The sequence below is a fragment of the Gekko japonicus genome, unplaced genomic scaffold, assembly GCF_001447785.1.
Source record: "Gekko japonicus isolate JY-2015 unplaced genomic scaffold, Gekko_japonicus_V1.1 scaffold2705, whole genome shotgun sequence".
Classification (NCBI taxonomy): domain Eukaryota; kingdom Metazoa; phylum Chordata; class Lepidosauria; order Squamata; family Gekkonidae; genus Gekko; species Gekko japonicus.
The window spans coordinates 97088-123655 of NW_015160304.1; the positions used below are offsets into that span (position 1 = coordinate 97088).

Genomic DNA, 26568 nt, shown 5'->3' on the forward strand with positions numbered 1-26568 from the left:
GGCTCGGGCAGCGGCCGTCAAGGGTGACTGACCGGCAGGTTTTCTTTGGCCGCAGGAGCCATTTTGGAAGTCGCAAGGTGGGCGGCCGGCAAAAAGTTGGCGTTTGGGACGGCGGGCCCCCCCCGCCCTCCCGCCGGGATCCTCGCCGGGGGAGCCGCGCGGCCCTCCTCCCCCGCGCCCCTCAGCCGCCCATGGACGAGGCCGGATGATCCGCTCCGGCGGGTGGATGGATTGTGTCGCCCTTGGGTCTCGTAAGCCTTGGAGATGCTACGCCGCTGGCCGGTGGCCGCCTGGCTGGCGGGGCTGCTGGCGCTGGTGGTGCCCGCCCCGGGCTGGGAGCTGCGCCTCGCCGGCGGCCCCGGCGGCCCCGGCGCCCCATTGCTGGACCTCTCGCTGGGGCCGGAGTGGCACTACGCGCTGGACCAGACCCTGACGGCCCGCCAGCTGAGGGACGCCGTCGAGGTGACGGGCGACGGGCTGCTGCGGAGAACCGGGAAGCCCCTGGCCTGCGCCTCGGTGGCGCGCAACCCGCTGCCGCTCCACTTGCGCCTCTTCTCCGCCGGCGGCGGCGGCGGCGGCGCGCTCCTCTCGCTTCGCTTGGCGGCTTACTTGCACGGCCCCGGCTGCCCTCGTGCGGCGCCTGCCCGGACGCCGCCTCGCCTCGCCGCCTTCCCGGTCGGGCACCTGCCCTCCCTGCTTTGCCCCTCGCCCTCCCGCCAGACCGGCGGCGGACGTCTCTTCTCCGCCCTCGCGGCCTTGACGAGCTTCCCACAGTGTCGGTGCTCCGACGGCCCCCCCTTGGCCTGCAGCGAAGGGAGGGAAGGGTGCCCTCAGCCCTCTGGGGGAAACCGCCTGTGGCTTCTTTGTCACCTGAGGAGGACCCAGGGGGCCATCCTGGTGGAGCTGGGGCCACTGGAGCAGCAGGTGGCTGGAGAAGAAGGGCAGGAGAAGTTGAGGTTGGGGAGGGAAAGGGAGGGTCCATTTGGGACGGGGAGTGAAGCCAGCTGGGAGTCCTGGCATCGGGGTGCCAGGAGGTTGAGGAGTGTGAACAACCCACCACAGTTCAAGCTGCCCAACTATCAAGTATCGATTGCTGAGAACCAGCCTTCTGGCACCAGGGTCATCACACTGGAAGCTCACGATCCTGATGAGGGGGAGGCAGGCCGACTGACGTATTCCATGGAGGCATTCTTTGACAAGCGGTCTGATGATTACTTCTCCATTGACTCTAAGACTGGAGTAGTGGTCACCTCGCGTAGCCTGGACCGGGAGACAAAGGATACCCACGTGCTTCAAATCACCGCAGTGGACCATGGCTCCCCACGACACCGGTCAGCCACCACCTTCCTGACTGTGACTGTGAGTGACACCAACGATCATGGTCCGGTGTTCGAACAGCCCGAATACCGAGAGAACATCCGAGAGAATCTTGAAGTGGGTTATGAAGTGCTGACTATTCGTGCCACAGATGAGGATGCCCCAGACAACGCTAACTTGCTCTATCGTATCCTGGAGCCTGGTGCTGGAGAGGGAGTCTTTGAGATTGATCCACACTCTGGTGTTGTGAGGACTTGTGCCCCTGTGGACCGAGAGGAGATTTCAGAATATCATCTTGTGGTGGAAGCCAATGACCAGGGCAAAGACCCGGGTCCTCGCAGTGCCACAGTCACTGTACATATCATGGTGGAAGATGAAAATGACAATTCTCCACAGTTCAGTGAGAAACGCTACTTGGTGCAGATTCCGGAGGATACAGCAATAAACAGTCAGGTTCTGCAGGTGCAAGCCACTGACAGAGATCGGGGTGGCAATGCACAGGTGCACTATAGTATTGTGAGTGGGAATCTCAAAGGCCAGTTTTACATCCATTCTTTTTCTGGCTCTATTGACTTGATAAACCCCCTGGATTATGAGACTATTAGAGAATATAACTTGAGGATAAAAGCCCAGGATGGGGGAAGGCCTCCACAAATCAATTCCAGTGGGATGGTCTCCATTCAGGTGTTAGATGTAAATGATAATGCTCCCATCTTTGTAAGCACCCCTTTTCAAGCCACAGTACTAGAGAATGTCCCACTGGGCTACTCAGTGTTACACGTTCAGGCAGTAGATGCTGACTCTGGGGATAATGCCCGCTTGGAATATAAACTCATTGAACTATCTCATCCTTCTTTTCCAGTACCCCCAAGTGGGGGCACTGGTTTTCCCTTCCAGATCAACAACAGTACTGGGTGGATTACAGTATCAGCTGAGCTTGACCGGGAGACTGTGGAGAGCTACCATTTTGGGGTGGAGGCCAGAGACCATGGAGTGCCTGTCATGAGTTCCTCAGCCAGTGTGTCTATTACTGTTCTTGATGTCAATGATAACAGCCCCATGTTTACAGAAAAAGTTTATCAGCTCAGGCTTAATGAAGATGCAGCAGTAGGCAGCAGTGTCTTGACTCTGACAGCAGTGGACAGGGATGTCAACAGTGTGGTGACTTACCAAATCACTAGTGGCAACACAAGGAACCGCTTTGCTATCACTAGTCAGAGTGCAGGTGGGCTGATCACCCTGTCTTTGCCCCTGGATTACAAACAAGAGAGGCAATATGTGTTAACGGTCATGGCCTCAGATGGAACTCTCTTTGACACTGTACAAGTCTTCATCAATGTCACAGATGCCAACACACACCGGCCAGTTTTCCAAAGTTCCCACTACACAGTGAGCGTTAGTGAAGACAAGCCCATTGGCACATCCATTGTAACCATCAGTGCCACCGATGAGGATACTGGGGAGAATGCTAGAATCACTTACGTCCTGGAGGACAACATCCCTCAGTTCCGCATTGATCCTGACATGGGCACAATTACCACACTGATGGAATTAGACTATGAGGACCAAGCTGCTTATACTTTGGCCATCACAGCCCATGATAATGGAATCCCTCAGAAATCTGATACCACCTATGTGGAGATCCTTATCCTGGATGCCAATGACAATGCACCCCGATTCCTTCGTGACCGTTATCAGGGTGCTGTTTTTGAGGATGTGCCACTCTCTACCAGTGTCCTTCAGGTGTCTGCTACTGATCGTGATTCGGGCCAAAATGGTCGCCTCCTTTATACCTTCCAAGGTGGTGATGATGGTGATGGAGATTTTTACATTGAGGCCACATCAGGGGTGATACGGACGCTGCGTAAGCTGGATCGTGAAAACGTGGCCGTTTACAGCCTGCGGGCTTTTGCTGTGGACAGGGGAGTTCCACCCCTCAAAGCCTCTGTGGATATCCAGGTCACAGTGCTAGATATCAATGATAACCCACCTGTTTTTGAGCAGGATGAATTTGACATCTTTGTGAAGGAAAACAGCCCTGTTGGTTCCATTGTGACCCGCATCAGTGCCGTAGACCCAGATGAGGGAACTAATGCGCAGATCATGTATCAGATTGTGGAGGGGAACATCCCTGAAGTCTTTCAGCTTGACCTCCTCAATGGGGACCTCACAGCCCTGATGGATCTGGATTATGAAAGCCAGACAGAATATGTGATCGTGGTGCAAGCTACCTCAGCCCCTCTTGTTAGTCGAGCCACTGTCCACATACGTCTCCTAGATCAGAATGACAATGCTCCTGTGCTACAAGACTTCCAGATCCTTTTCAACAATTATGTCACCAACAAATCCAATAGTTTCCCTTCTGGAGTGATTGGCAAGATCCCTGCCCATGATCCTGATATATCTGACAGACTTAACTACACTTTCATCAGGGGCAATGAGTTAAACCTGCTGCTTTTGGATTCCTCTACTGGAGAGCTCAAGCTAAGCCGGGATCTGGACAACAACAGACCTTTGGAAGCCATCATGGAAGTCTCCGTTTCAGGTAAGGAAATATATTTTGATTCTGGTGGCAATAGATTGGGATGCGTGAGAATTTTGTAACTGGCCCATTATATTGTTATACGCAAATGTGTACTCTGTGAACCATGATTTTTAATTTCCTGAGATGGTGATTTGCTTTGTAAAAAAATTTGGAGGAGAGCCATGGAAACTGTGCTTTGCTCTGGCGTGAACCCGACAGTGGAATTTCACCTATCAAGTTGTGCTCTACAGAAATCTTTTGTATAAGAACAGAAATTGACCTACATGTTTTTATATTCCTTAACTGCTTTGAAGCTGTGGAAGTCTAAACTATTTGAAAGTGAGAATGTCCTTACAGTTAATGAGTTGGATTTTTCAAAGCCAGCCATCACTTTCAAGGCTAGGCTGAAATAATTTTTAAATTAATAGTAAGAGGAAGTTTCTCTGATTTTCCTGTTGATAGAGAAATCCCTGTATCAGGATGAACATAAAAGTTTATGTTTATTTACATACCTTTATTTATGTTGCTGATGTGTAGTATAAAGATCTGCAAAATGTGTACAACTGAAATGAATTTTATGTTCTGAGCAGTGTAAGTCCCTGGATTTGTAAACTGTTTATCCATATGATGATTATTACTAGCAGTACTAGTAAACTAAATTATGAGCACAATATCACTGGCAGGATTACAGTGCAATCCTAAACAGTTATACCCTTCTAAGTCCATTGAAGGTAATGGACATAGCAGGGTGTAACTCTGTTTAGGTTTTTACCATTAGCACCTTTTAAATGTCTATCATCATTTTCTCTAAATTCATCTTAGTAAAAGGGTAATACTCTCAAGGCCAAATTGTGAGCTTGATGATTTTAACATAGCACATTCTAAACAGAAGTGAATCTAAACACATTCACAGTATTAATGAGGCTTGATGTTGTCATTAGGAATAAACTGGTACTTGCAAGAACAGTGTTGGGTCCAAAGTAGAAAAGAAAAAAAGACAGATGAGCAGAGGTCATTTCGGGGGGGAACGCGGGGGAACGCAGTTCCCCCGGGTGAGGTGCAGGGGGCGGGACACATGACGAAGCCCCGCCCCCTGCTTCCGGCCGCCCCGCTTCCAACCCTCATTCAGCCAGGAGGAGGCAGGAGAAGAGGGAGGGTAAGTGGCTTCCTCCCCGCCTCTCCCCACCCCTGCCTGCCTGGGGCCAGGGAGGGCCTTGGCGGGGCTTCCTCGCACTCCCGCTGGCCTTGCAGGTCCACCGCCAGGCCCCTGATGTCAGGGGATGTGGCATATGCTAATGAGTTATGCTAATGAGTTCCCCTAGCTCTTTTTCTACAAAATGACCCCTGCAGATGAGTGTTCACATTTCCAGTTAAGTGGGTCTCTGAAAATATTAGGAAGCAACCTGACTCTGAGACCCAAATTCTGAAAGATTAGCCTTGTTACCTTGAGTCCTGATTTTCATGATCTGAGTACCCATAAAGGGGGAATTGCGCTATGAATCCTCCTGATAAACTTTGTCACCATTTTGTATGAATAGAGAAATGTACCATATTTTCCAGCTTTGGTACAGATGACCAGAAACCCAAATTCAGAAGGGTAGGTGTTTGCATGAACCAAACCTGGAGTATATTTTGGTGAACATGTGTTTCAAGAGGATTGTGGGTAGTGTGCTCTTCCATTACACAAAGATCGAGTGCCAAATTCATAACAACTGAACAGGGCACTAGTGTAACCAAAAACAAAACAGAAACTTATCATCCAGTTCAATGGCACTTAGTGTTCTGAGGGGATGAAATCAGTTAAACATGTTTTTTGTATCTTTAATTTCATGTGTTTAACACTTTCGTGTTAAATTCAGCGGGCTTCACTTATTGGCAAATGTATATTGGCATCAACTGCAGCACCAACTGTTTCATTGGATACTTTTGTTTCAGATGCTTTTATCAGTTTGGGAATATAATCTGAAATTATTTTTAATGGTTCTGACCAGTTGAGTTTAAGTGCTGTTTTATCATTGTTAGCTAATAAATATGAGCATAAACTTAATTTAAAAAAAGATCCAAAGTTGGTGTGAGGGTACTAAAGAATAGTATACCTCTGATTACCAGGGACTAAAGACAAATGTTGTCTTTGTGCACTGCTTGTTGTGAGTTATGCAAGAATGCTTCACTTGCTTCTGTCAGGACAGAGTGGTGTACTTAACAGGACCTTCCTATGAAGAGCTACTATTGTCTAAGCCTGTTGATTTCAGTGGCTTTAAACTGGTGTAATTCTGTATAGAACTGGACTGTAAATGGACTTCTGGTTTGACTCAGTAAGCAGGTGTTTGGCATTTTTTTCTTGCATTTATTCTAAAATACCTTTAGAGGCAGCATGCAAATCCACACAAATATTGTGGATGAAATTAAGAAGCAAATCTCAGCTAGAGCTAGATATTATTAAAAGCACAGATAAACAGGAGAGGCTTGAGTGAGTACCCAAAACATGTCTGTTCAGAAGCCCCATGTTATTCAGTGGGGGCTTACTCCAGGGGTCATTTCGTAGAAAAAGAGCTAGGGGAACTCATTAGCATAACTCATTAGCATATGCCACACCCCCTGACATCAGGGGCCCGGCGGTGGACCTGCAAGGCCAGCGGGAGTGCGAGGAAGCCCCGCCAAGGCCCTCCCTGGCCCCAGGCAGGCAGGGGTGGGGAGAGGCGGGGAGGAAGCAACTTACCCTCCCTCTTCTCCTGCCTCCTCCTGGCTGAATGAGGGCTGGAAGCGGGGCAGCTGGAAGCTAGGGGCGGGGCTTCGTTATGTGCCCCGCCCCCCTGTACCTCACCCGGGTGAACTGTGTTCCCCCACGTTCCCCCCCGAAATGACCTCTGGCTTACTCTAAAGAAAGGATCTTTAGGATTGCAGCTTTAAAAATTGCATCCAGAAAATGTGAAAGGGGAGGAGATTGCATGATATAGGTGTTACAATCAAGGTTTTTGTTTATAGGAGCCCATATTCTAGGGCTGGTGAATATTTTGTTGTGTTAATAAGGTATTGTGTCCTTAGATGATTTAAGTGGCTTTGATTCAATGTTGACAAATTGTAAATTGTTACAATTCAGTATTTTGAATAACCTGTAAAACCCGTCCTGGAAAAGACCTTGCTCATTATGCTGGGCTTCCTGTTAAACTGAAGTGTACTGTTTTTGTTTTTAAAATCCTTTTAAGTATGGCTTATACTGTGCATCAATAATGCAGTGGCTTGCCTTCTGTGGACTCCGTCTGCCGTCTTTTATGGCAAGGTCTCTTGAGCAGCTGTGACTCTTGCTGACATTTTTCAGGTCCATTGTGAGCAATATCTTGTTAGTGATGCTTTTCGCTCTTGGTAGCCTTTTCACTTTTGTGGGAAGCGGCTTCAGTGTGTGTAATAACATTTTAGAAGGTTGTTCTTCTATGGCTATTTTGCACAGGAAAGGTACAAAATTAGCCTGATTTCCTCAGCAGCTTATTAGGACGTAACACTTTACAAGTGAATGGTCACAGTGTGATCAAAGGCATGTTGCAGTGGGAATGAGTGATTCCCATCATATTTGCAGGGGCACAGAGAAAGTGGTGCCAGTCCCCGTGACTGAAATTATTACCATGATTCATTTGACAATCAACTTAGATTTCATGCAGAACTGTAGAAGCAAGTACTTGTGGTTAGTGTGTAATTGCTACTTCCACTTTGCTTTAAGACTTCCAGAGATAATACCCCAGTTGTTTTATTTTCCAGGCTTGTCACGGCTTGCACGATACCTGTGGTCATTCTCAGCTTTACTTGTCTGATAAAGAACACAGCTTCTTATCTAACATCACAAGATAAAGAACTAACAGTCAGTACTAAATAGGATAGTAAAGCACAGGTAGAGATTGCTTGAAAGTGTTGTCTCTTCACTGCAGTAATTGTGCACATTTCAGTGATGTCACAGTACATACTGTCATCAAAAGAAAGCTAGGCATGCTGAAATCCAAAGACATTGTAAGCAAAGCTATATCATTGGATTTATGTATTGAAGACTCATTGATTCTTCTGTATGGTGCCCAGAGACTTTCCCTATCGATGTGAAGATGAAACAACATACTGAGACAAAGTTAAGTCCACTTCAAATATGGCAACTTTTCTGTGGAAAGCCCTCCCATGTAAGATGTAATATGCAACCATGTTCACCTGTGACAAATGCAAGAATAATTTGCTATGTGTATGTATCCTGGAAAAACGGCCTTAATAACAATTTCACAGTGGAATTGATTTTTCACCACAATCCTAAACAGAGTTACACTCTTCTGAGTCCATTTAAATCAATGGACTTAGTGTGTAACTCTGCTGGAGGTTGCACTGTATGAGAAATATGCATATATGTGCACGTTTGATCATTTTTTTGTGATCAGAAAAATCATAAGATTATCTACTAAGTGCATCTACCAAGCCTTTCTAATGTCCTCAGAGTACTGTTTTGATTGTATCAGGGAAATTAGATATTGTATTGATCATTGAGCATATTTAAATACTTACACAGCTTGGACCATTGGGTACTTAGTGCAACTTCTTCTTCTTCTTCTTCTTCTTATTATTATTATTTGGCCATCAAGTCACAATTGACTTATGGCAACCCTGTAGGCTTTCAAGGCAAGAGCTGTTCAGAGATGATTTCTTGGCTCCATGTCACAACCCTGGTATTCCTTGTTGGGCAGTCTCCCATCCAAATACTAGCCAGGGTCGATCCTGCTTAGCTTCTGATACGTGATAAGATCAGGCTAGCCTAAGCCATCCAGGTCAGGGCTGTGACTACTTAATATGTCACTGCAAACTTTAAGAGTTAAGTGAATATTGCAAGAAAATGTTAAATTTCAGTATAAGTTTAATTGTAGCCCAGTTAGTGAGTTGTAAAAATGTCAGGGATGGAATTATTTTTGGGTTTTGGCAAAAGCATCAAACATGTGATAGTGTTGAAACTGAATAAGCTTAATAACATGGATGAGGCTTTCATTGGCTATTGGATCTGAAGCATTGTTAAGCAGAACTTGCCCAATACTAAAAAGGTAAAGAAATACAATTTCATTACAAAAAGAGCAACATATGCCTAGAATTATTATAGTAATTAAAAAGTAGACAATTTAGGTGGAAGTTATGAAAGGAATATTAAAAAAAAACCAGGCATCACTGGAGTTAAAATAACTAATTAAAATTACAAGTCATTGAGATTCTTTTATTTCAGCATTTTGCTTTGTTGCCCTTGATTTCAAAGGCTGTGAATAACCATTATGTAAGAGAGACCAAACAGCTGTTGACTGAAATGTGTGGTAGTTGATCTAGTGAAGTTTTGGGAAATGTTACTGGGAGTGATAAATGTTAAGCATTATATTGCTACCTGTTCCTCTCTTATGCCTTTTGAATTATGCATAGAGCATATAAATGATTGTTCGGTTTGATTTTAAATCTGTGAGGATAATTTACACTCTGGAAAGCTAAAAGTGCATCAAATAAAAAGGAACGGATATGAGAAATCGCCCAGAAAAACCCAGGATTAGATCCATTAATGCAAAGAGTTTTGATGTTGCAGAACAGGCTGCCTGCACTGGAGGAGGGTTCCACAATTAACATAACAGGTTACTAGAATTCATCCCAGTATTTCCATATGTGCCCTGTAGAGCTTTATGCTCAGCAGAGCAACATCTACTGGCAGTTCCCAGCCCCAAAGACGTCTGCCTGGCCTCAACTAGGGCCAGGGCCTTCTCCGCCCTGGCCCTAGCCTGGTGGAACATACTCCTGATTGAAATCAATACTCCCTCTAAGCTGTGGAGTCTTGTGAGCAAAAATTCTACTTTGTGAGTTACTGGCATTAAAGTTGTGAGTGAGCAATTTGGCTACTGCATAAATTAGAAATCCTTCCTGGACTAAGACAAAAATCTGTGAGCTGGAGGCTAAAAAACTGTGAGCTAGCTCACACTAACTCAGTTTAGAGGGAACACGGATTGAAATCAGGGCCCTGTGGGACTTATTACAGTTCCACAGGGCCTGTAAAATGGAGTTGTTCCACCAGGCTTTCAGCTAACTGGTGGGCGACCGCTCCTTCTGGCTCTTCCTACCCAAACTGCCCTCATACTCGTTCGATGGTGTAGAGGGCAATGGTTTCCATCAGTAGTAACCGGACTACTATTACATTTCTGCCCGCCTGCCCTTCAATGCAAGGAGCACAGTGGATTATTATTGTCTGCCATCTGTTTTAAAATTAGATTCTAAATTTTTTATGTTTTATGTTTATGGTTTTATTGTTCATATTCCTGTTGTGACCTGCCCTGAGCCTGCTTGCAGGGAGGGCAGGATAGAAATCAAATAAATAAATACATACATACATACGTACGTACATACATAAGATCTTGTGAGAAATTAAACACTTTCCTAATCTATAGTAGGTGTTTTTTCTTTTAAAAATGTCCTAAAATTCCTTCTTGCAATGAAAACAACTGCAGCTGAATTGCAGGGTTATAGTTCATCATGCTGAATGAGAGATGATAGCAAGTTAGCACAAACACTGGCTTAATCTGCTGTAATAGTACAGACGCACAATAAATGCTACTGATAGAATGGTGAATGACGCAGAAGGCTCTGCAACTGTTGCTTTGCTTGAGCATTTGGAATAACCTAAAGAAATCTCATGGTTAGGCCATGGAGGCAGGGCAGTAGTAACTTGTGGATTGGTGGGCTAGTAAAAATATTTATGGGCTGATAACATTTTGCACACTTACATTCAAGGCTGCAAGATAGGACAGGGAGCATTGTATTAGCTCACTCAACACTCTTTGGGCTATAGTGCTTTGATGACTTAACATTGTGTGACTAGCATTCCTCCGAATACATGTGTGATTGTGACACTCTCTTGTGTTGGGGGTTGAATCCTTACTTAATTGTGAGTTGGGGACTCACTCCTTGTTTCCCGGTTCCTTCTACTGTCTTGAGTCTCTAGGAAAACTTGGGAGTCCAAGATCTCCGTGACCCAGATTAACACAAAAGACTGCCTTATACAGAGTCAGTCCATTGATCTGTCAAGCTCAATATTGTCTGTTCTGACTAGCAGTTGTTCTCCATCATTTCAGGTGGATATCTTCCTTGTTACTTGCTATCTGGTCTTTCATCTGGAGATGGCAGAGATTGAATGGAGCCTTCTGTATGCAAAGTCTGTGCTCTACCACTGAGCCATGGTTCCTCCTTGATTCTGTTGCTAGCTTTGTGCTCTTTTGCTATGATAAATTCTTCTCTTTCCATGAGAGAATGCACTTTTTCTCATGTCTCCCCTTTAAAACTGATCCCCAGCCCACTTGAACATTGCATGTTTCCTTTTAGGTCATTAGTCTGTCTCCAGTTATATGCCATTTTTCATATCCTCTGTTCTATAGAACACATATAGTACAGCTTCAAGGACCAAGGTTCAAGGATTTTAGGAAGTGGGCATGGAAAGGGCCCTCTGTCTGCAACTGGGAGAGCCGGAAGTACAAGTGCTGAGTAATGATCTTCTCGGACTTATTGGATTTATTGTTTATTTATGTTATTTATAGTTTGCCTTTCTCACAGTGACTCAAGGCGGATTACACATAGTGACTCAGTACAGTCAATAAAACAGGACAATGCATTAGGATATTTGAAGTCTGGAACCATCAGAAAGAAACTGTAGTCTGGTCTTGATGTTACTGTGGAATGGATCCAGCTGTCCAGGTTAGATGTATCAAGGTACAGGGTGATTTTACATGCTAGGCTGAGTTGGGAGAAAGCCTTTTTTGCAGCTGCATTAACTTGCTTCTCTAGTAATAAAACTGGATCCAGTATGACCTCAAGACTTTTAACTGAGTCAGCAAGGATAAATTGAACTCCGTCAAAAGTGGAGAGAACAATGTCCTTCAAGGCCTCTGCCTTCCCAACCATCATTACCTCTGTCTTTTTAGTATTTAGTTTCAATTTGTTCACTTTTAGCCAGTTAACCACCATGGCTAGGCAGTGATTCAGGACCTCTACCACATCACCAGGAGATCTGTATAAGGATATATAGAGTAGAGTATGACCAGAATATTGATGACAACCAACCCTATCTTACTAAGACATGGCTCCTTAAATTTTAACTTCAGTCACAACTGTCTCTAGGAACTGGTTATCACAAGCCTGTCTATTATGATTAGATGTCATAAGTGAGCATGTACTGTATAACTGGAATGAAGTTCAAGTTTACTTAAGTAGCCCATTATAGTTGTAGGTTCAGGTCCCATGCAGGTGCTTAAGACTTGTTGGGTTAGAGTTATGCAGAGTAACCAGTTCTTCTGTGACTGATGTTTCTGCCTCATTTTGCAGGAACTTGTTTCTGTATTTCATTGTAACCTTGTTGCTCAGGAGAGAAAGGTCTAGCTTCGGGTGTCAACAAAGAGAGGATTAAGGCGTGAATGGTTTGGTAGCCTCATCCCTGCCGCTAGGGAAATAAATTCCTTAAGTGTGGAACACTGTTGCCATGATATCCCTGCAGGCCATCCAATTATCAGATTATCCTGCACTTTTGAATACTTGGTATACCCTGATCATGCGTAACCTGTTCTGATATCATAGTTGGATAATGATGTACTCTAGACAAAAGGACACACAGATCCATCATCGACCATGTAATAAAATTCTCCAAACCAAATATAAAATTCCAGAATGCGATAGGCTTCTTGGGTGATACAAATATTAATCTACAGATAATTTGAGACCTAAAAGTTGAGAAAGTTATTTAAAACACAGCAGTACCTTGGAAGATAACCAGTTTCCTGTCTCTACAGTTTAGGTCTCTGTGGAAACATATGGTTGCATCCAGTTGTTTTCCTTCTAGTAAGTTAGGGATCTTGCTCTGTAGGAAGGTTTCTGCATCAGAGCAAGACTTATCACTTCAGAAAATGGGAAATGTTATATTCGCTTTAGGTCTAACAGCCGTTCAGAGTATGGAAGATCCAACAATAAGGGTGCCACATTGAAACTGGAAGAAATGAGATTAGGGACAAAGATACGAAATTGTAATGGGTTGTAAAGCAAGGTTATGAAATCTGAGAACAAAAAAAAGCACAATAGTTAGAGCTGTCCCTATTCCTGTTCTTAGCGACATACTATAGTATCATCCAACATTTCTTTGAACATTAAAATAAATGGTGGCTACAGGACTTGTGCATATGATTTGCAGAGGTGCATGGAACAGAAGCTGGGCAGTTTTTAACCCCCCCCCCCACACTGTTTTCCTAGTAGAACAAAGCCACCCCCCCCCGCTCAGTTCCCATGGCTGTGGGTCTGTTGATATGGTTGGAAGGCACAGAATACAGCAACCTTGCTAAATTAAACAGGTCTGGCTTCAGTCAACATCTGGATGGGAGATTGTCTGGGAATCCCATGTATTCTGTTTTGAATTTCATGATGAAAGAAGGATGAGATATAAATAAATGTGTTGCTATTAACCATGGTTGTTAAGAAAAGTTAGGTACCAATATGGTTGTTTTCTCCCCCTCCCCCCACTGATGCTAATAGCAGCTAGGCAGGGAAATGGATTCAGGGAATGAGTTAAATCCATTATATCACAACCGTGTGACCCCAAACCACACTGAAGACCCCTATGGGTGCTTTCATTTTAAAAAAATATTTTTATTATTTTTTTCTCAAAAGTAAGTAATAGTCAGTAGTATTAAACTTACAGAACAGCATAAACATCATACACAGTTTGCAAAACAATATAGCACTAGTATTTTTACTTTATTGTCAACAAACTCTATTACCTATAACCCTTGTGTTTAGGTAACTATAAAAATGAGCGAATGCAAAGAATTAATAGCGTGTGCCCCATTTAATAATATCATAACAATGTCACAACTAGGCATCGCAGTATGGCCAAAGAGGTAAAGTTTAGTAGTCTAGTAATTTTAAGTATGAAGAGTTTTGGGGTTGAGAATCCGAAGCTGAATCCGAATCCAAAGTTCTTTTATTATTGCCGATATACCAAGATGTTGAATCATGTGATTTAGTTGGAGATAGAAACACCATGGGATGTTTTCTTCTAATTTTTGCTCTAGAGACAACTTAGACTTCAAACCATCTTTGGTTAAGATGTTTATTAAACTAGACATGTTTGCTTGTCTCCAGATATGAACCAAACCTTTATCATTTCCGGGGGGAAACCAGGATTGGAAAAGGAAGAAGGTGAACCTGGAATATTTTGGGACTAGAATTGATCTGCAGGCGTCCCAGTTCTTCAGGATAGCTACTAGAATCAAATTGTTATTGATTGATTTTGGACGAGTACTGGAAGTAGTCCATATTGCCTCCTGTATCATGACTGGGGATAAGAGAGGAACCAGCGGCTTGACCCAATCGAGCTGATCCCCACTTCGCAACATCTTGATTATGGGTATCAGCTGACTTGTAATATATCGTTAGGTCCAGATAGTTTAGACCTCCTGGTGTTGTACGCCTTCTAAGTGTCAGAAAGTTTATTCTTGAGCGTTTGCCTTGCCATAAGAAGGCATTGAAGGTTGCTTGCCATTTTCTTAGTAGTTCTATAGGTAGTGCAATTGGCATTGTGCAGAATAAGAATAACACTTTGGGAAGTATGAATGATCTGATAAGATGCATTCTGTCTAAAAAAGTCAGATGAGTTTTCTCCCATTTTCTTAAGTCTGATTTGATCTCCTGAAACTTAATTTGGTGATTTGAATAAAAAAGACTGCTCAGTTTCCTAGGTAAGTTGATTCCTACATATGGAAGTGTGGTATCGGACCATTGAAATTCATAGTTGCGTTTAAGATCTGATTCATTGTCCGATGAGATATTCAGAGGCATTATGCAGGATTTGGATTGATTTACCCTGAGACCCGATATCAAGCTAAATTTCACCAGAACCTGTTGTAGACGTGATATGGAAGAGTCTGGGTTGGACAATTGGTCTCTCATAAATTGAGGCAATGGCTTTGAGAAACATGGGTCCACACCCCATGTGTTGAAGCAGAGTGGTCAGATACGGTGTTTCTAAAGAATCAAACACTTTTTCTATATCCAGTGATAAAAGTAATGTATTTGATTTCGATTTTTCACAAGCTGAGATGATATTCAAGGTCTTGTAGATGTTATCTGTTAGGTCTCTGCCTGGTATAACTGATCTTGATGGATTTATTGAGACATAAAGGAGTTCAATTTCTTAGCCATTATTGCAGTAAATATTTTATAGTCTTGATTCAAAAGCGAGATTGGTCAAAATGAAGCTGGGTTTGTGGTGTCCTTCCCTGGTTTTGGAATTGTTATTATAGAGGCTAAATTCCATGATGGAGGCATTCGACCTGAGGTGAGTATGACATTGCAAGCTTCAGCTAGTGGTGCGGCAAGTGCAGTTGCAAATCTTTTATAATATTCCAGAGGATAACCATCAGGACCAGCTGATTTCCCATTCTTCAAGTTCTTAATGGTATCAATGACTTCCTTCAGTTCAGTTAGTTTTTCTAGAAGATCTCGATGAGAGTCAGACAGTTTTTTAATTCCCTGGTTCGATTTTAAGTATGAGTGGATATCTTCGGAAGAAGGATTGTTGGAAGTGTAGAGAGATTGATAAAAATCAGCAAAGATTTTATTTATTGATTTAGTATCTGTGCGTAGATTACTGTTCAGGTCTTTAGCTGCCATTTGATGTCTTGACGATCTTTTGTCTTTAACATGCCAAGACAAAAGACGCAAAGATTTCAGCAAATTAATCCAGTATTTTTGTTTTACATAAAGTAAGTTCTTTTGAATCTGTGAGCTATTAAGAAGTTCTAGATGTTTACGTTCAGAAGTGAGTTCCTTGTAGATCTTTTTGCTGCCTGTGATTTTGTGTTTATTTTCCAGAAGTGAGATTTTCCTAATTAATTCATTTTTTAGTTCTGTCCTTTCCGTTTTCAGATGTGAAGACATAGATATAAAGTGTCCCCTGAGTACTGCTTTGAGAGCATCCCAAATCATTGAGGGAGAGGTTTCAGCAATACAGTTTTCTTTTAAATATTGTTGGATATAGGACTCAATGGATTCATTGCATTCCGCATTAAAAAGCAGTAACTTGTTTAATGACCAGAATTTTGTTGCAGGTTGTTCTGAGGATAGTTGAACTGTGTAACTCACCCACGCATGATCTGACCAAGTGATGAAACTGATGTCAGAGTCAAGATTTGTGGACCATTGTGTTAGATACTAGAATAAAATCAATACGTGTGTACGTTGCATGTAGCAGTTGAGTAAAATGTATAGTTTCTATCTGTGGGATGTAATTGTCTCCATACATCATTCAGGTGAAATTGTTGTAAAAGATTAGTTAAACCTATTGCTTGATGGGTCTTTTGGTGTGTGTATCCCTGTGTACGGGAGCGATCAACCTTAGGATTTGCTACCAGATTAAGATCTCCTCCTATGATAACATCTCCTTCGTGAAACAAATCACATCTGAACTTGACTTGCGTAGATATGAAAGGACCCTCTTGCGCTTAACTAAATTGTTAAGGCCTCTCACATTTTGAGACAGAACCTTCCAGGAGGTATTCATTGAGACTAGAAAGAAAATTGAGACATTAGGAAATAGAAATAGGCTTTAGTGCAATGGTAGTTGCGAGATTGTCTCTCTCGGCTATTGAATGGGACAAGTTTAGAGAAGACTGATCACGCTTTTTTACCAAATAGGATATGTATTTTACTTGACCTTGATAAAATGGCCGTTAAGTAAGTATCTTTGAACAGTAGTTAAGGAAATTACTACTGTGTAAGAGAACACAGAGTAAGGTATTAATTTTATAGGTTTTGTTTGGTTACTCTGTTTGAGAAATATGCACTTTAGAAATATCTATTAAGATTTAATTTTTTTTTTTACAAAGTTTCAAAGACTTATTTAAAGTTATTGCGGTAGTGTTTCTAACCAAGTATGGTCTGCAGCTAAGATAATCAAATCAACCACTTATTTAAGTCGATTGTGTTAGTATTTCCAAACAAGAATAATCAGCAGCTCAATTAATTAATTCAGTAACTTGTCAAACTTGATTGTGGTAATTATTTTGATCAATTATATTTAAAATCTCAATTAATTACTCAATTAATTTAATAATACAAAAAAAGAACTAGATAATTAATTGTACCAATTGATGATTTAAACAGCTAGTTGAAGGGTTACAATATAACTAACAATGTAGCAATCTAAATCTAAGTTATGCAATGTCTATAAAACAACTGATGTGTACCAACAAACAAGATATTATTGCTGTAGTATGAAAGGCTTTACAGTTCGTGTTAAACAAGAAAAGACAATAAAATAAAATAAAATAACAGTCCTACTTAACTTTGCTAATTTTAATTTTAGCAAAGGTTAACAGAGTACACTCTGAATACAAAGGACTGCCAGTCAAGAAAATAAGGTATCAAACTAGAAACCCTCCCCTCTTACCCCCAAACCTGTTATGAAATAAACACTGTGAACATTTTGAAATATGGCTGTCATGGGAGACAAAAGCTTAAACTAGGGTGAGTGGAGTTAACTTGGAGCAATAACACAATGAAAGCTATATATCTTATTTCACTTTCTACAAAAATATTCTTAATGCAGCGTTATGGCAGATACAAGGCTTATTTCAAGCATGCTTTATGACCACTTTGTTGTCTTTAATTGGCGAGAACTCCATCCTCTGTTTCTGGGAGTGTTTATTTGTCTCCATTTGAGTTGGGATATTAAAGATTTGTAGGAGTCTGTTGCCAGCATCCAAGTCCTCAGCATAGTAAAGTCTTTCATTATGAACTATTTGAAGCTTCGTGAGTTTAAACCATCTGTAGCGTATTTTCGCCTGCTGAAGACCCTCTGTGACTGGCTTCAAATCTCTTTGGCATGCTAGTATATCAGGAGGCAGGTCAGAAAAGACAAAGATCTTGCGCTGCTGGAATAGGAGAAATCCTTTGATCCGAGCTGTTTCCAATATTTTTCGCCTGGTTCTTAAGTCGGGGACAGTGATCAAAATGTCTCTGGGGCCCCAGCGAGCTGTATTTTCAATTGCGCCCAGCTTGTATGCTGCTGTGATTACTAGATTTATCCCATCTTCTAGCTGCAGCTCTTTATCCAGCCATTCTGCCACAAAGCTAGACAGGTCAGCATTTTCATTTGATTTTTCCTCAAATCCTCTAAGTTTGAGGTTATTTCTGTGGGCTGAGGTTTCTACCGCCGCAATGCGATCTCTCAAACAGCCATTTTCTGAGCTCAGTGTGTGCACGTCTTCCTTCAGGAGGAGGAGGAGGAGAGGAGATTGGATTTATACCCCGCCCTTCACTTGGAGTCTCAGAGCGGCTTACAAACTCCTTTCCCTTCCCCTCCCCACAACAGACACCCTGTGAGGTGGGTGGGGCTGAGAGAACTCTGACACAAACTGCTCTTTTTTCAAGGACAGCTGTGCCAGAGCTTGTGACTGACCCAAGGTCACATCAGCAGGTGCAAGTGGAGGAGTGGGGAATCAAACCCGGTTCTCCCAGATTAGAGTCCGCACACTTAACCACTACACCAAACTGGCTCTCTTAAGGCTAAGACTTAACTCTTTAGCATTTTCTGCCATCTGATTCACATTGTGAAGGCTAATTTTAAGCTCTGCAAATTGTTCTTGTAAAGGTCTTATAAGCGCTGACATAGTTTCAAGAGTTCTTTTTTCCATGTTATCTAGTCTTACTGACATATCTTTGTCTGTCTGTAGCACAACCTGCTGGAGGCTAGTACCGTTACCGGTCGCCATTCTGTCAGTTTCACTCTCCTCACCGTTCGTTTTTTCTTGAGCTTTATTTTCAGTTAAAAAATCCTTTATATTTCTTTGACTCCCAGAAGTGGATGCCGGCTTAGTCGATTGGCGTCTGCCCATGATCTATGGATCTAGAATTAAGTTTTCCTGACGATTTCTCAGTTTAGGGGCCAGAGGTGTACGGAGCTGTCAAATCAAGCGTCCATTACCAACGGTGCCGACGCCCCCCCCATGGGTGCTTTTTAAAATTACAGCAGGCTACAGGCGATCCAAACCTCATCTCCCAAGTAGCATGTTTAAATCTCAGGCAACTGCAAGATTAGTTCATAAACAATAAAAGCCACTCAGCTCTTGCTAAATATTATGAGTGTGCAATCTCTGAAGGCTGCTTTGAAAATGATATGTTTTTTTAAAAAAAAAAATAAATGCTCGTCAAAGAAGAAGTCCTAGAATGTTAGAAATCTGTTCACCAAAGACCAGCTCTAGTGTAGTGGTTAGAATGTTGAACAAGGATCTTCTGCTGTGAAAGTCACTGGCAGTACAATCTTAAGAACACTTTCCTAGGATTATGATGAGTAACTAGGATTTTGAGTAGATGTTCATAGGAGAACACCATGGGTGGCCATGGGCCAGTCACTTTCTCTCAACGAAACTGTGGTGGATTGCACAGGAAACAGTTGTTTTTTTTAATGCTGCTTATTTCAGAGAGACTGGGGGATCAGGCTCTGGAGTGGAGAGCTTGTGTGATTGTCTGCGCTTCATGCTCTCTGATTGGCCAGTATCAGCTGAGAGCAAGTTTAACATCAGTTTTTCTGGAGGGGAAAGGGTCTTTGGTCTTCTGATAGAGGAAGGGATAACTGGAGTCAGTGTTCTGACTGGGTTAGTCAGAAAAGGTCTTCTACAGAGAGAAGAAAAGAGACTCCTTTGCCCTAACAGTATTAGAACTACTCTGAGGGAGAATTGTGATTCTGAGTCAAGAAAGCTAACAACAACAAAAAAACAACAACACCTGCTTTACACAGACAACAGATATTGGAAGAGAGATTTGGCAAGGGTGACTGGGTTGTTAGACTGCAACTCCCAATCAAGCCAAACAGAAAAAGGTTATTGCTTCTTAGGAAAAAGAAGAATAATTCCTGCCAGTAAAAATGGGTTGTGCTCTGAGGAGAACCCGGATCTGTGGTATAGGGAATAAGCTTTATATGCCTCAGGAGTTAGTGGAAAGCTAAGAGTTTTTCTCCAGGGAACTCTATTAAGATCCTGTGTTATTGCTGAAATATTATTGCTCTCATGGAAAAGAACTAGAAATCTCTGAAAAGAAGTTACAACAACACTCTCTTGTATGTTTTAAGTTTTCAGTTTGGTGCACATAAAGTTTTACTTCAGAATTTCTAAGCCTTGACTATAGATCTCAGTCACTGAGGGGAGCTAAAATTTTGGTGGGAAAGTCCGTCTGAGATTTGGGAAGTGACAGGGGTCTGCCAGAGTAACCTACTTCACAGAGTTGTTATGAGAATAAAATGTATTCCACCGTGAGCTCCTTGTAGAAAGAGCAGATAAAAATGGGGTAGATAACAATTTTGATATTTCCCAGCATGATTATCAGACTATGTCCTTTTAAAATTATCGGTTGTTATCAGAGATGAACAACTGGAGATCTTCAAGAATCTTTGCTGTGAATTTTTTAAATGCAAATTTCTATTAGAAATAAGTTGCAGATATTGAGGATATGGTTATTGGCTTACATAGATTGCTTACCCCTGTCTGATGTGGTGATGCTGACATTGTTGCCCAGTCTGTTTTGGGAATGTAGTATTCCAAGTTGCTGAACTAAGGAGGCTTTTCACTTTTATCAGGAAAACTGATTAGTGGGATTTCTTCCATCTTGCTTTCTTGGATAAGACAATCTTGTGGGTTAGACTAAACAACTAAAAGCAGATAGTGGGTTGAGCCCTATAGATTAACAGTAGTAGTTGGATGGAAAGCAGTAATGCCTCCCCTTGTGCAAATAATTGTTTGAGGAATGGAGCTAATCTGCATTGTTTGAATTTGACAAGATTTTTACCTTTCAGTAATTTGTAAATAACTGTGAATAATAATAGACATATTTTGAGCTTTGTATAGTTTTTAAAAGAAGCCTTTTTTGGTGTTGTCTTCTCAGGCATACATTTGTATTATTGACTGTCCTGTGCTTTATATTGTTTTGTTCCATTCAAATCTTTCTAGTGATGGCATGTAACAAAAGAAAGTTTCCAGGCTACCTGGCAATCACTGCTATGAGCCTTCTGTGTACAGGGGAGGGTGGTTTAAAAGTCTGATTTATAAATAAATAAATAAAAGTTCATCACTCATTCAAATAGCAAACTTACTCTCTATCAGTAGGAAGTGAATATGGGCTGACAGGATCTTGGTACACCCTGGTAATCAAATCGGTATTCATTTGTAAATTTAAAAAGACAAAACAAAAAAAATGTAGCCTGTTGAGGGTAGCAAAGCATCAGATGGGAGAAAAAAAGGACATCGGAGGAGAAAGGAAAAATTGACCAAATAGAGCCCGTAGGAACTTAGGTTATCCTGGAAGGTGACAGTTGGGCTTTGGGGATCTGTATCATGGGGTACACATTCCCCAACCTTGATTTTCTCTTCCAGTCCAGAATATTGGACTTGATCAAAATAGGAGGAGCAGTGCTTCTGTGGTTAAATGCCTGTCCATGACTATTGAAGTTCATGGTACACTTGGGCTGCCAACCTTTAATTAATTTGCTTAGCACATTCCAGATACCTGCTCCAGATAGCTGGCTAACAAGAAAAACAAAACAATAAATGATACAGATTTAACCCAAACAATTGCAGAATGATTAAGAACAATTAAAAAAACTAATCTCTTCTTTGTAAAACCACCCTTGGGTTAAAACCAGTATCAAAACCCAGCCTTGAACATAAAAGCAGGCCATTAAAAACATCTATGAGGGGGAACAAGTCAAGTTCCGTTTGAGAGAGCTCTGGTAGCAATGGATCAAATAATGAGAAGAACAGTACAGCTCTAGTAAAATGTCTCCCCAGGATGATTGAGGTTGATAGTGTACTTAGGTTGCCAAAACTTCCAGGTGGGGCCTGGAGTTCTCCCAGAATTACAACTGATCTCCAAATGACATATTTTGAGGGTGGAATCTATGGTATCACAAACCCCAGTGAGCTCCTTCCCCTCCCCAAACTCCACCCTCCCCAAGATCTGCTCCCAAATCTCCAGGAATTTTCCAAGCCAGAGTTGGCAACCCTAGGTATACTGTAATTGGAGATAGGTGTTGGGGGAAGTGTATCCCTCCAGTTCCTCCCCCCACATACAAACTACCACACACAGCATGGGGAAGACCCTCTTCCTGAATCGCTCCTCAGATCTTGGGCTAGATGAGCAGCTTCTTCCTTAGCAGTTAATGCTACAACACAATTGCACTGACTGCTGCCCCAGACTACAAAGGTTCAGGCAGGCGGGGTTGCCAGGAAGTCACTCGTCTTCCCTAGGTCAGCAATCCTGTGCTTTTGTATTCCAGGGAGGAATTTTCTAGTGGATTCCCCTGGAATTTCTCCGGTAATTCCTCACAGCCAGTGATGTGGGTTTTTTGGGATTTTCCAATTCAAATTTAAATAAATAATTTAAATGTTTAAATAATGTTAGCAAAATGTGTTAGCAAAAGAAAGCAAATATATACCATGCACAAACATGGTCCATGTTTCACATCCCACCTACCATGATTTGATTTGCAGCAAAATAGCCCTGATAGCTATAGATAAACAGACTATACTTATATATGAAGAATACCATGGCAAAATTTTCCATCCCACATTGCTGTTCACAGCCCCCTTATGTCTCCCAGTTATAGGATATGTCACGTTTCTCCACAGAACTCACGAACTAAGCTCATCTTAAGTGGTGGAACTCCCCACCTTTCTGTTTCTTGCTCACGGTGCAGCCCAGTCCTCAGAATGTTTACTTGGAAATATGTCCCACTGCATTCAATGAGACTTCCAAGTAAGTAGAAATATAGAGATGGCAGCGGAAGGTCTTTGAACAGGATTTTTAAACAGGATTTCAGCCATGTGGTACCCTTTTTGGATCACAGATCAGAATTGCCTCCTATTTCTTTGTGGAAGGAAACATATGGGTTAGATCCAGCCAGCTTCTCCACCCAGTCACACCTAGTTTCCCTCTTTACTTTAGCCCCATTCCACATGACTTTTATCTATCAAAGTCCCATGATGCTGAGCATTTGGGGGGAGGAGTCAAAGGGGAATTTTATGAACAGTGAAAAACTGGCTAGATCCAGCCATACGTGTTTCATGTGCATCTCCATTTTTTAAATAGTTCAGAACTATGAGAAAGAAGGCTTCTCTCTGGTTAAGATATCAATTTTTAAAATTGCCTGTCCTTTTTTATCTCTCCTAAAAAGTAGTGAACTAGCTGCTGAATTTGATCAGCATTGCAGAAAAGTGTGAAGTTTTACTGATGCAGCTTTCTCAGAGAGGAACCGGCAGCTCCAGATTCTAGGAGAGGAAAATGAGTGTTGACTCTTTCAACACTTAACACTGTAAAGCTACAGTGTTCTACTTGTTCTGTCACATATAAAAGGCAAGCACTGAACAGTGGTGATATGAAAAGTGAAAGACGTGATAGATCTTTCATTGCTGACACGTAAATATATAATCCTTATCTTTTACAAAGCAAGTGATGTAAAGCCAAACACTTTTCAGCACTTCTGGGGAAAGCATGATAGTTTCCTCCAGATCTCAGCTGTCTGAGTAGCAGTTTGACTAAGGACAGTCCAGAATATTTTAGAAGTGGGACTAAGGTTGACCAGTTTGTCTGTAACCATCAAGGTCTACGATGGTGACTAAAAGTGTCTAAGCTGGCTCTGCTAAGAAAGACCTACATTCCTCGAGACCTGCTGTCAGTCAGGGCAGACCATTTAGAAGTCTTTGACTGCAATCACACGCTCCTTTAGATCCGACATAGGTCCAAATGCCTGACAGATCTAAAGGGAGCGATCAGACAGCAACAGTGCTCCACAGTCATCAGCAACCCGTGCTGCTCTGCCACGGAAGCGGAGTTAAATGACACCAGGGAAAGTCCGGCTGTAACTGGTTGCAACGGGCCACAGACGGACTTTCCCCTGTCTGATCACTCAAGCATGCTCTCATGCCGTTGGGATGGTCCGATCATGCCATCCTGACTCTGTGCCTGTTGTTTTTTCCACCCTTCGCAGTATGTGCATCAACGCATACTCCATGGGGGCCCCTCAGTGTGGAGGTGTGATTCCTCGTTTATGCGCAAGGGAAACAAATGGCAAAAAAAGAAGACTCACAGTTGCGTCTGATCACACAGTGATGGGCTGCGCCTGCAGCTTCAAAGGGCCGTGTGATCTCGGAGCTGCGTGTCACATTCCTCCAGAGGAAATAGCCTCTCTGCCCCTCTGCTTCAACTGGCATGTGTGACCGCAGCCTCCAGGTGGTTTATGGTGGATGTAGCATGATCTTTCATAGGACTACATCAGCCATTGCCTATTGAAGCAAGGCTATCCTCCACCTGCTTCTCATGTAGTCCGTACCAACATGGGTTTGCGCTCTTACTTCAGTCTTACCTAGAGTGCTAGCTGACAGCTCTTGTGGCTTTGCTGCCATAGATTGGAATGGGCCTAAGGTAGGTCTGAAAATGTTTCAGGCAAGTATATTTCACTTGTGGTTTACTTCTGCTACCATTGATTCATGGTAGTGAGTACTAACAAACTATTCTGTGCAGTGCTTACATGTTTGGATTTTTATTGGATTCCTCTACCATGCGAACTGGTTACACCTGAATTTGATTGCATTCTTTTTCAATACCCTCCTGCCTTTTATCTTAACTTAATCTGTTATTTTCATTCTCTCTCTTTCTCTCTTTGATGTTATGTTGCAAGGTGACAAAAGTTAAACAAAATCTCAACAAATTTCCACATTACTGCTGTAGCAATCAATACAGTGCAGCAGGAATAGGACATCCACATGGCAGGTTTTCCTGCTGTATTCCTGCTCCAGTCCTACGGCCCCTGGCAGTGGCTACCCCACCACTTCGCCACTGAATTTCTTTAAATCAGCAATTGAATATTTTTATATTGTTCTCTATTAAATCAGTTTGTCTGAATTCCTGGCTTTCGTTTTTTAAAAAATCTGTAGCCTTTTTCATTGTAGAAGGGTGCTAGAGACTCTTTTTTAAATGAAAGATGGGAATATCGAGAACTTGATACACAATTCCCTATAATGTTGTAACCACATTCAGTTGCTGGTTTAACCCACCCCACCCCCCACCACCCCCGTGGTGGGGATGAATGTCTGCCTTGGAGACAGGGGCAGAGAAAATGGTGCCATGTGGGCAGGACTTAGAAAATCCAAATTTTCCTATCCATATTGCAGCTATTCTGGCTTTGCTGTGATCTTTCCCAAAACGTCACAGCAAACAGGTTTGAGAAAAATTGGAGGAAACCTGGAAAGTACAGAGATGCACCAAGATGCTTTGGGAAAGCAAGGAAAAAACAACTTCCCAGCAACATTTAACCGAAGGCAAATAACCTGTGTGGAAAATAAATCTATGTTAAACCAATAGAATTGCTGGCAAATGCCATTAATCATCTTTGATTGCTGTTGGTTATTCCACACTGGTTCTGTAAGCTGTACCTTATGGTAGGAACTCACCACCACACTCCAGAATGGTCATCCAGGGACTAGTTTGTTTCTTGTCAGAATTACTTTTTCTGCCTGATGTAATATAGCTGTGCTCTTGTTAAGATCAAATCTTATTCAGTCTTTCTTGGCTCTGTTACAGTCGTGGGATCAGTCTACTGAACTACTAAAAAAACAAAAAAGGAACAACTTTTCACCTACTGCCATTCCTTCTCACCACTGTTGGGTAGTCAGAATGACAGGCCTTCTGATTCATTTACCTGCTTGTCGTGGCTTGTTTCTTGGAATATGTCTTTTCCAGAAATTCTCCTGCTGATACCTGACTGATACATTTAGCAAGCATGCCACAGATCTTTTGTCAATGCTGACTAAAGTGGAACCGTTCTGCAGAAAAATGAATAACATATAGGCACAGAAATGTTTTAAAACTGGGGCTTAAATACATGGTGCAATGCATCCAAAGGTGAACATTTAACACTAGGGTGTCTTTAAGCCTTTAGGAAACTTGTTTGCTACAAATGGAGCATATCTCAGAAACAGCTGTCTCTCTTAAGCTATTGACAGTATAATTTAATAGTTTACGGTGACTGTCATTTGGTAGATAATTTGTTTGCTTATTTAAATCCTTTTCCACATGTGAATAGCAGCTTCTACCTTTTTGTTCATTTCTTTCATTTGATGATGAAAAATATTATTATTATGTGATGTTGTTCTGATTCCTGCTGTATACTTGTTCACATCTATGATACATATATTTGGCTTGTTTGTTGTTTTACAAAAAGCAAAACAAATTGCCTTATATTGAACAAAGGAATGTTATTATATTGTAACTTCAGTTAGTCCACTGTTTTATAGAAGTGTGTATAGAAAGAATAAGCTTCAGTGTCATTGGTGCTCTTGGAAGTTTGAGAGTTTTTATTACAGATAGTGCTTCAGGTTGATTAATCATGATTTGTAATTAATTGGAGGAGTGTGATAAAGAAGCAGCAATATTTTCATTGCAGTCCTAAGAACTCTTTTCTGGAAGTCAGCCTCATTTAATAGTCCTAAGTAGGATTCCTACTAGATGTGCTAGGGCTGACACTGCTTATCAAACAGAATGGGGGGGCTTATTATTTTTAAACATTTATATCCCCCCTTTTCCTCCAGATTGGGACCCAAAGCAGCTTTTCACATTGTTCTTTCCTCCTTCACTTTATCCTCACAACAACAAAGTTAGGA

The 26568-nt window shown here is 42.1% G+C and overlaps 1 protein-coding gene across 1 annotated transcript in view; it reads left to right on the forward strand.

The window, feature by feature from the left end:
- Window positions 1-264: 264 nt before the first annotated feature.
- Window positions 265-26568, forward strand: part of LOC107114745 (cadherin EGF LAG seven-pass G-type receptor 1-like) — a 63853-nt gene continuing 37549 nt past the window's right edge. The window contains exons 1-2 of the mRNA XM_015416338.1: window positions 265-3862; window positions 5380-5438. Coding sequence (XP_015271824.1) covers window positions 265-3862; window positions 5380-5438 — 3657 coding nt within the window. The remainder of the gene's footprint in view (window positions 3863-5379; window positions 5439-26568) is intronic.